We start from the raw sequence: 13,484 nt of genomic DNA on the forward strand, positions 1-13,484 counted from the left end.
GTCAATCTGTTCAGAGCTCCGCCTAACGTTACTCAATGATTGTTTTGGAACAACCACAAATATGTCCGTAAAGAAACAAACAGTTTCGCAAAACCTCTGATAACACTACAATTTGTTTTTCAAGTATATGAGTATAAATATTCTAGGCAAATTTTGTATCAGTTCGTATCTGAAAAGAGCGATAGCTACATACCAAGAGTGATAAAAGATAATGTTAAGTTTACTTCCTGGTACGTCACTCAATTCCTTCCGTCCGAGTATTGTTGTGTAGTGTATGTGCACGCGCAAGTACAAGGCAAATCGCTTCTGTTGTTTTGAATTTTAAAATTGGACGATTATTTAGCTGTACCATCTGTTATGTATTTAAATCCTGGGACCGTGTATTCGCAGCAGAATGTTGAGTGTGGACTCGTTGCCAGTTGCCGAAGAGGAGGTGGTGGAGTCCAGCTCAAACAGACTGGGGGACATTTACACTTTTGTTGCCGAGGGCTGTTATCCTCAAACCATGAACCCTATTCGCAAGAAAAATCTCAAAAGATATGCTCAGAAATTTATGATTGACGGTGAGAGCAAAGCTTGCAAATGTTACATTCTGAATGTCAGTAATCTGTTGTTAATCTTTTAGTGTTTTACAGTAACGTTATTTCCTGGAAACAATGTTGTAAAGTTTAACTTTGGCAGACCTGTAGGCTATGTCATACCTATATATTGGCCTGTTATGTGTTAACTTAGTATATTTATAAAATAGTATAAACAATTAACATTATCCTAGATTTAAAATTCACCTGTCTAGGAATTGTCAATATATTGCCATATAATTATCACCAGACATAATCACATAGTTTTTACCCTTTTTTGTAAAATTTACACTACATGCTTTTAATTTTTTTTAAATTGCTCTTGGTTTCAATATATAAGCTAATAATGGGGGTTACTGAAACTATTTACTAGTACATAGCCTTCATATTGAGTATTTGTTGAATACAAATCTCCTCCTGATGTTTGAGTTGATCATTTTATCCAGTCTATTCTAGTATATAAAACAGTCTTTAAAAGCAACATAAGCAACGTTCCACGCTTTTTTAACGGTTTAGTTGGTCTTACTGAGTGATTAGTGATTTATTTAGTTTTATTACCTCTCTAACCTTTCTCTATCATAAATTCAATAGATGGCCGGTTATATTATGTGGGACCGAAGAAAGAAGAAAAGCGAGAAGTAGTGATTGAGGCAGAGCGAAAGAGACAAATATTCCTGGAGTGTCACTTCAATGACATTGGGCATCACCTGGGACAGAAGAAGACTGTTCACAGGATTCAGAGTAAATACTACTGGCTTGGCATTGTCAAGGATGTTGTGGATTGGGTATGATGTGGATATCACTATCCTGATACTTTTAGGAATGGATGTGTTTGTCACTCTCATATTATTTATCTACATGTGTTTACGTTTATCTACGTCACTGAATCATCTTTTTCAGATTAAAGTATGTGAAACTTGTCAACACACAGAGCGGAGTAAAAACCTAGCCAGAACGGTACGACCCATAAAGGTGGATGGTCCGTGGGACATTTTGGCCATTGAAATAATCGGTAAAAGTTTGTAAGAGACTTTTAAGATGTCTAATTTGTTAGCAGGACAAATTTCTAGAGCGTAACCAAATGTCTTCACTTGCTGTTTTTGAAAACAGGTCCATTCCCAGGAACTGTACATGGAGGGAATACACACATTGTTATTATTACAGATTACTACAGTAAATGGGTAGAGGCCTTTCCTGTACAAAAGAAAGATGGTCTCTGTATTGCACGATGCATTTCATCATCTATTTGCAGGTGAGGTTACATTGCACCATTAATAAAGAATAAATATGCTGATATGCTAAAATGTTTTTTTTTTTTTTTCAGATTTGGCCCTGCAAAGACAATATTTTGCTCTCAAAGTGCTGACTTCTGTGAGGAGGTAAAAACTTTTGTTGAAATACCAAACTTTTATGCAAAACAGGGGATTAACTCTATTTTCATAGCATTATTATTATTCATTATTTTAGGTTACAAAGCACCTGTGTGACCGATGGAGCATAGCATTAAGAGTGGTGCCAGTAGATCTGCCGCAGAGGAACGCACTGTATGATCGCAGCAGTAATCTGCTGAGAGATGCCATAAAACAGATGGTGGTGGAGAAACAGGTAGAATGGGATGATTTTCTTGATCCAGTTTTGGCCATCTTCAGGACATCAGTCAACCCTACGACAAAATTTACACCACACTTTTTAATGTTCAACAGAAAAGCCAGCATATCTAGTGAGGTAAGAGAATGAACTTTTAAGATATAGTAATACACTGACATGGATTCATGTTTTAATACGGTAAGCAAGAAGTTACAGACATTTCAATTTCTGTTCATTTTTTTAAAGACAAAGTTTGATGCTCTTAGTTGCTATCAGGACCAGGAGGAGGATACGCTTAATGAAGAGGACACAAACTCTTTTCTTTCCACCATGCAGGAGCAACAGAATAACATCAAACAGCTGGTAAAGTCTGAGCATTTGTTTGTGTAGCTAAAATCTTCTCCAGTCCCATTACTAATAATAGATCAGTTAGACATGTGTCCCATTCTCCATAGTGCATGTGTAACTACTAGCGTTTATTCAAAAAGGATGTCTAAAAACACTGATTGTAGTGCAGACAAGCTTTGAAATTAGTTTCCTGATAATGTTATTTTTGTCTATACAGGTAGTTACAAATATGAATGTCGCCTACAGACAAGAAAAGAAAAATGCAAAACGCAAGGCTAGAAACATGCCCTCCATAACTCTCACTGTGACCAACCCATTGTTCAGCGCAGAGGAATCGCCCTCAGCAAAAAAGCTTAAGGAAAGCCTCTTCTTGTCTTTTCCTGTGGATACTGTCCTAACCACAATACAGAATGTATCTGAAGCCAAGAATATCCTCTAACAGACACTGATGTGCACTGAAAATCTTTGATGTGACTGATCACTATCCGCAAAGTGTATTTGCATAGACTACAGCTCAAAGACCAGTAAGGTGGTCCACAGAGAGCATGTTAAGTAGATGAACTCATACTTGCTTTGTGTTTCAGCACATAATGTAGATGTAAAGATTCAAATATTGTGTTTCAGCTCAAGGCGTTCATTGACACTGATGATGGTCTTAGATTGTGCTTATTATTTTACAGAATAGTATTTTTTACAAAGTGAGGTCATTATGTTAGTCTTTTACTGAACTACACACCCATGTTTGTTTTGCTTAGGTGACTCATGTACCAGAAGATACTCTTTTTTTCTGTATTTCCTTTGGATGAGTCATCTGAAGTACCGATATTTCAGTATTATCTGTAAGAATGTTGTTTAAACATAGGTTATAATATTATGTGCTCATTACCACAGAAAATAGTTGTTGTTTTGCCTAACTTTTTTTTCCTCAAATGGTGGGTCTGAATTTGCAAATAAATTTCTTTACATGTGCTTCATCATTTTATCCAACAATTGTTTTCGTTTGTAATAAATGGATTTGTTAATCAGTTATTCAGTCAGCTCTGCGGCCAATGTGATACATCTCGTGCAACATTCTGTTTGCCTTTGAAATAACAGTTGAAACGAAGGTGCAAGAATGCAGCCACGGATTGCAGCTGATTTCATAATAGGGCTGACCTCAGCTTGTTACTTGTGTCATCATTGGGACAGCCTGCAAAATGGCGACATGTCTTTAAAGTGAAGCCGTTTAATGTTGTAACGCTCTGTTCTCGTTTAAAATTGTGTATTCGCACATCCATTGTACAACATTTTTGTTAAATTTATGCTAAAAACTGACAGCTGTGGTTGCTAGAACTTTAAAAAAAATGCACTGACAATGTTATACTGTATGTATAAGAATTATGGGAGACATTTTGGTGATATTTTAGTTTCTAACTGTAAATATTAAATTATATTATGTTAAAACACCAACATATTTGAGCCAATAAAATCTGTTTTTACTGTGTTGATGACAACAGTGGTGATCTAACAGAAATCCATGAGGTGACTAAAGTGCAGTGCTACTTTTTTAATACATTCTGGGAATGCACATTTCCCCATAAAATAAAAGGTTATTCATACTTTTTATTTGAAAAAAAAAAAAAAATCCTCTTAAAATAAAATAACCTTTGTGAAAAAGAAGTACACTTTAGTATACTTAAAAAAAGAGTGTTATGAAAAATACATTTTTGAAAGAATATACAATGCAAACGAAATGTTAATAACAATTAAATGAACAGACATTATAGTTTAAAGTTATATTAAATGCAATAAGTTGAACTCAATAGTGCCTTTTAAGTAGGACTTAAGTACTTTATAATTTCATAATTACTTATTGTCTGAAATATAGTTGTGAAAGTGTACTGCCGAATGTACTATACTAACTATGCTATACTAAAATATAATGTAATTTCTTTTGAAACTTGTATTCTATTTGTAATTATACATTTGTAATTTAGTATTTCAAATATTAACTTTAAATATCACTACAGTTAAAATTAATATAAGCACTTTAGTATAGGCTACATCAACATAAGAGTACTTCGTTCCTCATATAAACAACGATTTAAAATGTACTATAAAGTAAAACTTTTAGTATGAATTTATTACAAAGTGCACTTTTTAAATGCGTACTAAAGTGTTTTAAAGAACAGTCATAATAGTGTAATCTCTTTAAGCCATTTATTTGATATATCCGAGAGTACAGTTTTTTTTAAAATATAAGATTTGACGTAACTTACATTACAAGTGCACATTCAATATATGACCCCCCAAGGGTATTTATTGTATTTTATATTATATAGTATATATTGTAAATTAGAGTTTGTAGTTAATAGTAGTTTTTCACTGTAGCACTTACTTTCCTTTCAAAATGTCTACTGTGAATTAGTGAAATGCTCAGTTTATGCTCGACCTTTGGAGATGCAATATATTGGATGCACAATAAAATACAATAAACAATACAATACGGATACAATTATGATATCCATTTTAAAATTTGCCCTCACGCGCTTTCCATCAAAATGTGTAACTACCTGTGTATTTTACCAATGTGACCAGAGCACTCTCTGATTGGTCAGTTGTCACGGAGGCGGGGCTTCAGTACAGTATTATTTCCCCCCCTTCCTGTCATTGAGCTGCACTGGTAAGGAGAGACGATGGATGTGAACTGGATATTGTGTGACTAATATGAGTTTTATTATCGTACCGGGAAGGTTGATTTACAAAGGAAATAATGAGCTGCTTTTTAGACGGAAAAAGGATTTACATATAACGTTAGATATTCTATGCTGCCCTAATGAATGAGTCTGTGCTAGTGCCGGGTGTCAAGCTGCGCAGGCCAGCGAATCAACTTTACAGGCGCAGTACATTGACATAGAGTTTGTTTCACGCGCGCTCCTTTTATCAAACCAGACGGTCCAGACCTGTCAATCTGGTTTCACGCTGTGTCATTTACCTACTCTATTGAAATCATTTCCATAAAGAATTTTGCTGCTCACGTTTACCTAGGAGAGCTAGTCTGTGTGGTGCAGTAACCTCTTCAACAGGTGTTGGAAAATGAGGGTTGCTGTGATTCTCAGTGGCAGCCTGGTGTTCACTCTAGTGGATATTATGGTCACTACAATATTGTATGTCCATGGATCAAGTTTTGATATATTTTCAGATGAATTAGAAGACTTTGACATACACCGCTCAACACTGGACTTGTGGGGAACTGTTCTCATACGGGTCAGTCTTCTTTTCGGGGGCTCTATCGGGGTGTTCTTTAACAGGAACGATGGTCCACGGAGGGTGTCAAACCTGGGGACGCTGGTTGCCCTCATTTGCCTTACCAATATGACTTATGCTCTGGCCAAGTTGTTGATGTTTTCTGAAGAGGGAGCTCTGATGTATGACCCTTGGTTCCTCAGTCTGTTCTCCTGGACTTGTGCATCAGCAATAGGCATCATGATCTCATGGAATCTGCTGTCACAGACTCCCAATGCTGTGTCTGACCGAGAGGACAGCGAGGAGACGGAGGGGTTGGTGGATGGCATTGAAACAGAAGATGAGTCCAGTGAGAAGAGCAGGAAATCAAAGAAAGAGTCTCCTCATTCAGGGGCCACAATCGGCCGTCTGTTGTCATACTGTAAGAAGGACTCGGGTTTGCTGGCCATTGCTTTCTTCTTTCTTCTCCTATCTGCTGTGTGTAAGTTCACTCTCAACAGTTTCTCACAGCTATATTCTAAGAAATGTAATAAATGAAGTAAACATGTCATAATTCCATGATCAGACTTGTGTTAACAGTAGGCCTTGCTATAATTGGCCCAGCAGTCATTCTCTATAAACAATCTGATGAAATGTATAGTAACTGTACAATTAGGTTGTATACATTAGCATTAGTTAACACAATATTTAATATGAACTAACAAAGAACAATGATTTTAACGGACTAAAAGCGAACACTTGTATATTTAAAAATGAACACCAACTTTAAGTAACATTAATAAATGCTGTAAAAATATTTAAATATACTTAATATATACAGAACAATATACTTTTTTAAAGCATGTTTTGAAAAGAGTCTCTTATGCTCACCAAGACTGCATTTATTTGATGGAAAATACAGTAAAATGATAAAATTATGAAATATTATTACAAATTAATTTTCCGCAGGCATTACTTCAGTCTTCAGTGTCACATGATCCTTCAGAAATCATTCTAATATGCTGATTTGGTGCCCAAGAATGGTTTATTATTATCAATGTCAAAAACAGTTTTGAGGAAACCATGAGACATTTTTCAGGTTTCTTTGATGAATAGAAAGTTCAGAAGAACATCATTTATTTTAAATGCTTTCAAAATGATCAATTTAGAGCATCCTTGATCAATGAAAAATCTTACTGACCCCAAACTTTTGAACGGTAGTGTGTATAACAGTTTTTATGTACCTTTTTCAAGTCACATTTTCATCATATTCACCCCAGCAGTTGTGGATTTCTAAACTTAACGGTCTGAGTACTGTTAGATTGCACATCATTGCAGTGTAATGCTGTAATATTTACTCTAGTCATTACATGCTTGTGAATGCCAGGATTTGTCACACTTTGATGGTTGCACATCTAGCACTTTATATTGTTTAACATATTGTTCTCATCTCAAGTACTTTTCAGCGCACAGTTAATGTTTTATTTTCCTCTCCATAGGTGAAGCTTTTATACCTTATTACACGGGGCAAGCAATAGATGGCATAGTTATCCAGAAAAGCATGGATAATTTTGCCAAACCAATGATTACTCTCAGTGTGTTGGCTTTGGTCAGGTGAGCAATTCTGGATTTGACTTTTCCCTCAATTACTCATTTTTATAGACAGCACTATAGAGATCTCATGAAACACATCAAGTTTTTTTATTATTTTTTTTTATAGCTCCATAGCCATTGGGTTTCGTGGAGGAGTCTTTTCTGTTACGTTTGCCAGGTTGAACATTCGACTTCGGAACCTTCTCTTCCGATCACTAATGCATCAAGATATTGGGTTCTTTGATGCCAACCATACAGGTAATATTACAGCTCCAATCATATCTTTTATCAAACATATTTACTTATATTTGTACCAAAACATGTAGGCCTATAATTTTGCATACTGATCTTTTTTCTTACATTTGCATACTCATTTGTGATTGTCCTTGTCTTCTTTCCTTATAACTATTGTGTTGATTCTTGTGTGCAGCCAACAGAAAACATGTGATGCTGCATTTTATTTACAAAGAAACCAAAGCCTAAAACATAAGCTTACCTATAACATTAATGCTATTATTTTGCTGCCTTAAAGAAATGCAAATTCAGTGTTGTTTTTAACGTTATGCTATCAGAAGACCATTGGACCAGTGAAAAACATTCAGTGCAGAACACATAAATGATTCAGCACTCAATGGTTTGCCTTACAGGTGACATTACCTCTAGACTTACCTCAGACACTACTCAAGTGAGCGACCTCATCTCACAAAATGTGAACTTGTTCCTGCGTAGCTTTGTGAAATCTGTGGGCATCTTCATATTCATGTTTGGAATGTCCTGGAAGCTGTCTGTAGTCACCATCATGGGTTTCCCATATATAGCTGTGGTCTCCAAACTGTATGGAGAGTATTACAAGGCAAGTTATGCATATGCAAAAACTTAGCTTGATAGAAATAATAGAAAGTGGTGCATTATAGTATATAGTAGCTTATGCTGTTTCATTATTCACAAATGCACATTATACTGTATATACAGTATGTATATAATAGCATTTCATGCACTGATACAAAAGATGTACTCGTACTAAAAGATTAACATTACACATTTGTGATGTTCAACAGAAATTAACCAAAGAAGTTCAGACAGCACTGGCTCAGGCCAATAAAGTGGCAGAGGAAACAATATCAGCCATGAGAACAGTGCGAAGTTTTGCTAATGAGGACGAGGAGGGAGATTCATACTACAGCAGACTGCAGGAGATGTTCATTCTTAATAAGAAGCAAGCGGTTGCCTACGCCTGCTTCATGTGGTCAAGCTATGTAGGTATCCTGAAGGTTTAACAAAGCCTTCAGTCTTTGTCCTCACAGAATCCTTAGTTATACATTCTAATGCTGCCTGCACATGCTATCGGAATTATCGTAAATATGAGTTTTCTAGTTTTGGAATCTGTCACCCTGTCAAGTCATATTTAGCTACCACTGGGAAGTTTGAGGATAATTTTGATACCCAAGTTCCCGAGTTGGGCGTGCCATAATCTTTAAACATGGTTGCTGCTGTGAATGGTAATCTTTATTAGCCTTGTCTTCCCGTCAATGTAGTGCATATTTACAAATATGAATAATCATTTGAAGCGTATTGTATGTTTTATACACAAAATAGCCTGTATTTGACCGAAGTTCCAGAATGGTCAGCAAACTGACTATCTAGATAGCACTGTGAATGTTTATATGGTTGTCAATGAATGGGACGCTAAATATCATTTTGGCTTTAATAAGATTTTCTCAATAAAGAATAAACCTGTGGCCATTTGCAGAAACTGATAATAATACTAGTCTTACAAGTTAGTCATCTATTTAAATTCTTCAAGACTGGTCGTAACTTTTTAAAGTCAGTTACATAAAAGGATAGACTGGACTAATTTGAATCCGGAAAGTAAGGATGATTAGCTCTTAATAATTGCTAATTGGTCAGACACAGTCTTAACTCAGTGGCTTATGTACAGTAACTGGCGTCCTTCATGATTCCTGTTCTTTCCGACAACAAAGCACTTGAATGCGACGAGATCGTAATCACAACTTTAGAAGTGGGACGTAGGAAATTTCAGATAGCACGTGAAGGCAGCATCATTTATTTCCCGTTGCTTTTTGCAGCATAATTTATTTCCCATGGCTTCTCCCTTTGCTTCACAGTTAGTCTAAATTTTTGCCACATATACCCCCGGTTTCACAGACAAGACTTAATCCTAGTCCCAGACTAAAATGCATGTTTGAGCTGTTTTTACAGAAAGCAACTTGCACTGACATATCTTAAAATATGTCAGTGCCTTTGTTTTGTCTCAAGATTCATACCAGTAATGTTTTTTTTCTTTTCTAGGGCGTGTTATAAAAGCTACTCAAATGCCCTAATTGAACTAAGACCTAATCCTGGCTTAGTCTAAGCCCTTTCTGTGAAACCAGGGCTTAAAGTATTTTAGAGGTTCAAGTCCACATTTACACTAGTTTTCAATCTTTCTTCTTTCTTCATTTCTTTAGATCTCTGAGCTGGCCTTACAAGTCGCAGTCCTATTTTATGGAGGCCACCTAGTGGTGACAAATCAGATGAGCGGAGGGACCCTTATTTCCTTTGTCATCTATGAGCTAGAGCTTGGAGAGGCCCTGGAGGTACTTTGATTTTACTTTTAAAATGTACACGTGTGAATGAAACTCAAATGATGAATCTGAAACACTCTGGTCTTTTTACAGAGTATATCATCGGTGTACACAGGTCTGATGCAAGGCGTTGGCGCTGCCGAGAAAGTGTTTGAATATATTGACAGGAAACCTAAAGATGGCCTTGATGGTCAAGAAGCTCCAGAGACGCTTGAAGGCCGGGTGGAATTCAAAAATGTGACATTTGCATATCCAACACGACCAGAGATGGAAATATTGAAGGTATTCTTTGTTGAAGGTAGACTTTAAGTGCAAGGTATATATTTTATTTGGAGATATCTTGCCATGTTCACTAGTTAAGATAACCATATCTTATCAAGGCATTATGTGGTAATGCTAAAATTCAAAAAAAAAAAAAAAAAAAAAGAATTATGTAAAGCCAAATGTTTGTTGGTTTCTGGCCACATAAAATATGTTCTGATTCATTGGCCGTGATAGTGTCATGTTGAGCCACTTTGTCACATTCAGTGTAAATGGATAAATAGCTTTTTGCTGTAATCCTATTGCATTGCACCTATTTAGGACACTGTGTAAGGGCTGATAAATGTTAATGATTTTGGCTAAAAACACAAAGGCTAAGCATCCAAATTATGTAAAGTAGAAAAAACCTATGAACTGCAGAATTATTGATATATATTTGATCATTATTGTACCCCTGAGCATAACGCTTAAACTCAGGTTGCTATGGATGACTTAAGTTGGGAGCAGCAAAGACTGTCCTTGCAAATTGTGTTTTGCAAGTTACTTTAAATGCTACTTTTATTTGTTTTACTTTTATACCGATATGCTAGTGAATCAGTAAGAGAATTCCTAGACATACATCTAAGAAGGAAACTGAACCCACATTTTCTTCTCAGAATGTATCCTTCAGTCTTCGCCCAGGGCAAGTAACTGCACTAGTAGGGCCCTCTGGTGGTGGAAAAAGCTCATGTGTGTGTTTGCTGGAGAACTTTTATGCCCCTCAGCAAGGCCAAGTGCTAGTGGACGGCCGACCTGTGAACACCTACCAGCACAAATATTATCACTCTAAGGTGGGATATATTCTGAGGTTGATCTGTCATTCTACATTTTGAATGCAATGGATACATTATTTTGTAAATACAATTTTAGAAATTTATATATTTTTTTATTTATCTGTAATAGTGTTGTTTTCAATGCAGCTTGTAGTACATTCTATGACCATAAGAGGGCAGCAGTTGTTGGTGAAGTGGCCTAGTCAAAAGCAAATTAGAGATGTTAGTGCTTTGTTTTTTTTATAGGTGGCACTGGTGGGTCAGGAGCCTGTTCTGTTTGCCCGCACTGTTCAGATGAATATCTCCTATGGTATACCTGAAGCTCCTATGGAGGCGGTCATCAGAGCTGCCATTAATGCCAATGCACATGACTTCATAACTGGCCTCTCCAGAGGCTATGACACTGGTTAGTTATATATTATATTATATTATATTATATTTAGTGCTGTCAAATCGATTAATCGAACATAAAAGTCTTTGTTTATATAACGTGTGCTGTGCATACATATTATTATATTTATTATATAGATGTTTATGTGTGTTTACACACACCCATTTATGTATGTGTAATTGTGTATATATATATATATATATATATATATATATAAATACACACAGACACACACCCATTATATTATATCATAATATTTATATTAAAATTTTTCTAGTCTCTTCTGCTCACCAAGGCTGCATTTATTGGATAAAAAAACAACTATTTTAATATATTTTAAAATGAAATTTATTCCTGTGATCAAAGCTGAATTTTCAGCATCATTACTCCAGTCTTCAATGTCACATTCAGAACATTTTGTAACATTATAAATGTCTTTACTGTAACTTTTGATCAATCGTTGATGAATAAAAGTATTGATTTATTTAATTTATTTTCCCCAAAAATATCAAATAAAAATTCTTACTGACCCCAAACTTTTGAACGGTAGTGTTTAATGTTACAAAAGGTTTCTATTTCAGATAAATGCTGTTCTTTTGAACTTTCTATTCATCAAAGAATCCCAAAATAAAAATGCACATAACTGTTTTCAACATTGATAATAATGAGAAATGTTTCTTGAGTATCAAATCATCATATTAGAATGATTTCTAAAGAATCATGTGACACTGAAGACAGGAGTAATGGTGCTGAGGAAAAATGCTGAAAACAGCTTTGATCACAGGAATAAATTACACTTTACTATATATTCACAATGAAATATATATATTTTAAATTGTACAATATTACTGTTTTTTATTTTATTTTTAATCAAATAAATGCAGCCTTGGTGAGCAGAAGAGACTTCTTTTAAAAACATTCCAAATCTTGCCGATCCAAAACTTTTGACTTGTAGTGTATGTGTCTTAAACCATATTCAGATTTAACACAAAATCTTCCATATCTGCCTTAAATACCTTATGCAGTGCTATAATGACTATAATAGATATTCAAACACTTCCTTTTGATTGGATGTTTTTGACTTATTTGACACATGTTTTGTATCAGAGTTTGGCTCATAATTCATCATGCTGCTCTGCCCTCTGTTATAGGGGTCGGAGAGAAGGGCACTCAGCTGTCTGGTGGGCAAAAACAGAGAGTTGCAATTGCTCGGGCTCTCATCAGAAACCCTCGCATTCTCATTTTGGATGAAGCCACAAGTGCACTGGATTCAGAAAGCGAATACATAGTAAGAGCTGTTGATCTTGAGAGGCTGTTATATTGAAAGGCCGTGGCTCAAGTGAACATACGTATTTTTAGTCTTGCAGTAGACTTCATTCATGTTACTACTTTGTTTTAGGTTCAGCAGGCTCTGAACAACTTGATGCGTGCGCACACGGTTTTAGTGATTGCCCACAGACTGAGCACAGTGGAGAGAGCCGACAACATTCTGGTGATCGACAAAGGCTCTGTGGTGGAGCAGGGCCCTCATGCTGAACTTATGGCCAGGGGAGGCCTGTACTGTAAGCTAGTGCAGAGGCAGATCCTGGGGAGTGAAATAGATGCAGATGGTCACAAAATATCGCCAGCCCCACCTCGAGTGCTGGAGGAAGGAGATAAGGAGAGCGAAGAGGACTGTAGTGACACTGAGTATGAAGCACGCTACTAAGAGAAAATTGACATGCTTTACCTAATTATTGGTATGAAGGCCTTAATCCTAGATTGATTTTATTATAAATGTAATCGTATCTTGGGATATATCACATATTTTGCTTGTCAAAGAGTATGTTTACTAGACTGGGGTACTGCCTTGCATAAAGCTTTAAGCAATACATACTTGATATACTTGATGTACTGTACATTTGTTTCAAATGTAAATATCTGAGATAATTTAATTATGTTATTAAATGTAGTTATGGAAATAAAATGAATTGATGGACAGATTGTTTTTTTTTAAATAAAGGTCCCACATACTAACACAGTTAATATTGCATAGTTTATAGTAGCTTTTATTTTTATATTTTCAGCTTTCATTTGAATTTTACTTTAAGTTTTAGTAATATTATTACGTGCTTTTTTCATTATT

At 35.6% G+C, this 13,484-nt stretch overlaps 2 protein-coding genes across 3 annotated transcripts; both read left to right on the forward strand.

Moving 5' to 3' along the window:
* Positions 1–288: 288 nt before the first annotated feature.
* Positions 289–3,269, forward strand: zgc:113436 (uncharacterized protein LOC503528 homolog). Of its 2 annotated transcripts, none has more exons than XM_056257418.1 (8): positions 289–563; positions 1,170–1,363; positions 1,479–1,590; positions 1,689–1,830; positions 1,903–1,957; positions 2,046–2,303; positions 2,412–2,528; positions 2,731–3,269. In XM_056257418.1, the coding sequence occupies exons 1-8, from the start codon at positions 395–397 to the stop codon at positions 2,950–2,952; spliced, it is 1,269 nt and encodes a 422-aa protein (XP_056113393.1). In that variant the 5' UTR covers positions 289–394; the 3' UTR covers positions 2,953–3,269. The 2 variants fall into 2 exon arrangements, with proteins under 2 accessions (XP_056113393.1, XP_056113394.1); XM_056257419.1 differs by having other exon boundaries at positions 422–563; positions 1,170–1,319.
* Positions 3,270–5,554: 2,285 nt separating this feature from the next.
* On the forward strand, positions 5,555–13,213 carry abcb9 (ATP-binding cassette, sub-family B (MDR/TAP), member 9). The gene is made up of 11 exons (XM_056257423.1): positions 5,555–6,219; positions 7,217–7,331; positions 7,438–7,568; positions 7,958–8,163; positions 8,369–8,566; positions 9,779–9,907; positions 9,989–10,177; positions 10,813–10,986; positions 11,215–11,374; positions 12,511–12,647; positions 12,759–13,213. The coding sequence occupies exons 1-11, from the start codon at positions 5,589–5,591 to the stop codon at positions 13,065–13,067; spliced, it is 2,379 nt and encodes a 792-aa protein (XP_056113398.1). The 5' UTR covers positions 5,555–5,588; the 3' UTR covers positions 13,068–13,213.
* The last annotated feature ends 271 nt before the right edge of the window (positions 13,214–13,484 follow it).

This window comes from Rhinichthys klamathensis, unplaced genomic scaffold (genome assembly GCF_029890125.1).
Source record: "Rhinichthys klamathensis goyatoka isolate OS25496 unplaced genomic scaffold, OSU_Roscu_1.1 h1tg000137l_1, whole genome shotgun sequence".
Taxonomy (NCBI): domain Eukaryota; kingdom Metazoa; phylum Chordata; class Actinopteri; order Cypriniformes; family Leuciscidae; genus Rhinichthys; species Rhinichthys klamathensis.

Bases quoted from the DNA above. Each gene is read 5' to 3' on its own strand.
- zgc:113436 (XM_056257418.1), top strand. From the start codon at position 395: ATGTTGAGTGTGGACTCGTTGCCAGTTGCCGAAGAGGAGGTGGTGGAG. The intron at 1,831-1,902 runs GTGAGGTTACAT...TTTTTTTTTCAG, and splicing joins ATTTCATCATCTATTTGCAG to ATTTGGCCCTGCAAAGACAA. The intron at 2,304-2,411 runs GTAAGAGAATGA...ATTTTTTTAAAG, and splicing joins AAGCCAGCATATCTAGTGAG to ACAAAGTTTGATGCTCTTAG.
- abcb9 (XM_056257423.1), top strand. From the start codon at position 5,589: ATGAGGGTTGCTGTGATTCTCAGTGGCAGCCTGGTGTTCACTCTAGTG. The intron at 6,220-7,216 runs GTAAGTTCACTC...TCCTCTCCATAG, and splicing joins TCTTCTCCTATCTGCTGTGT to GTGAAGCTTTTATACCTTAT. The intron at 9,908-9,988 runs GTACTTTGATTT...GTCTTTTTACAG, and splicing joins AGCTTGGAGAGGCCCTGGAG to AGTATATCATCGGTGTACAC.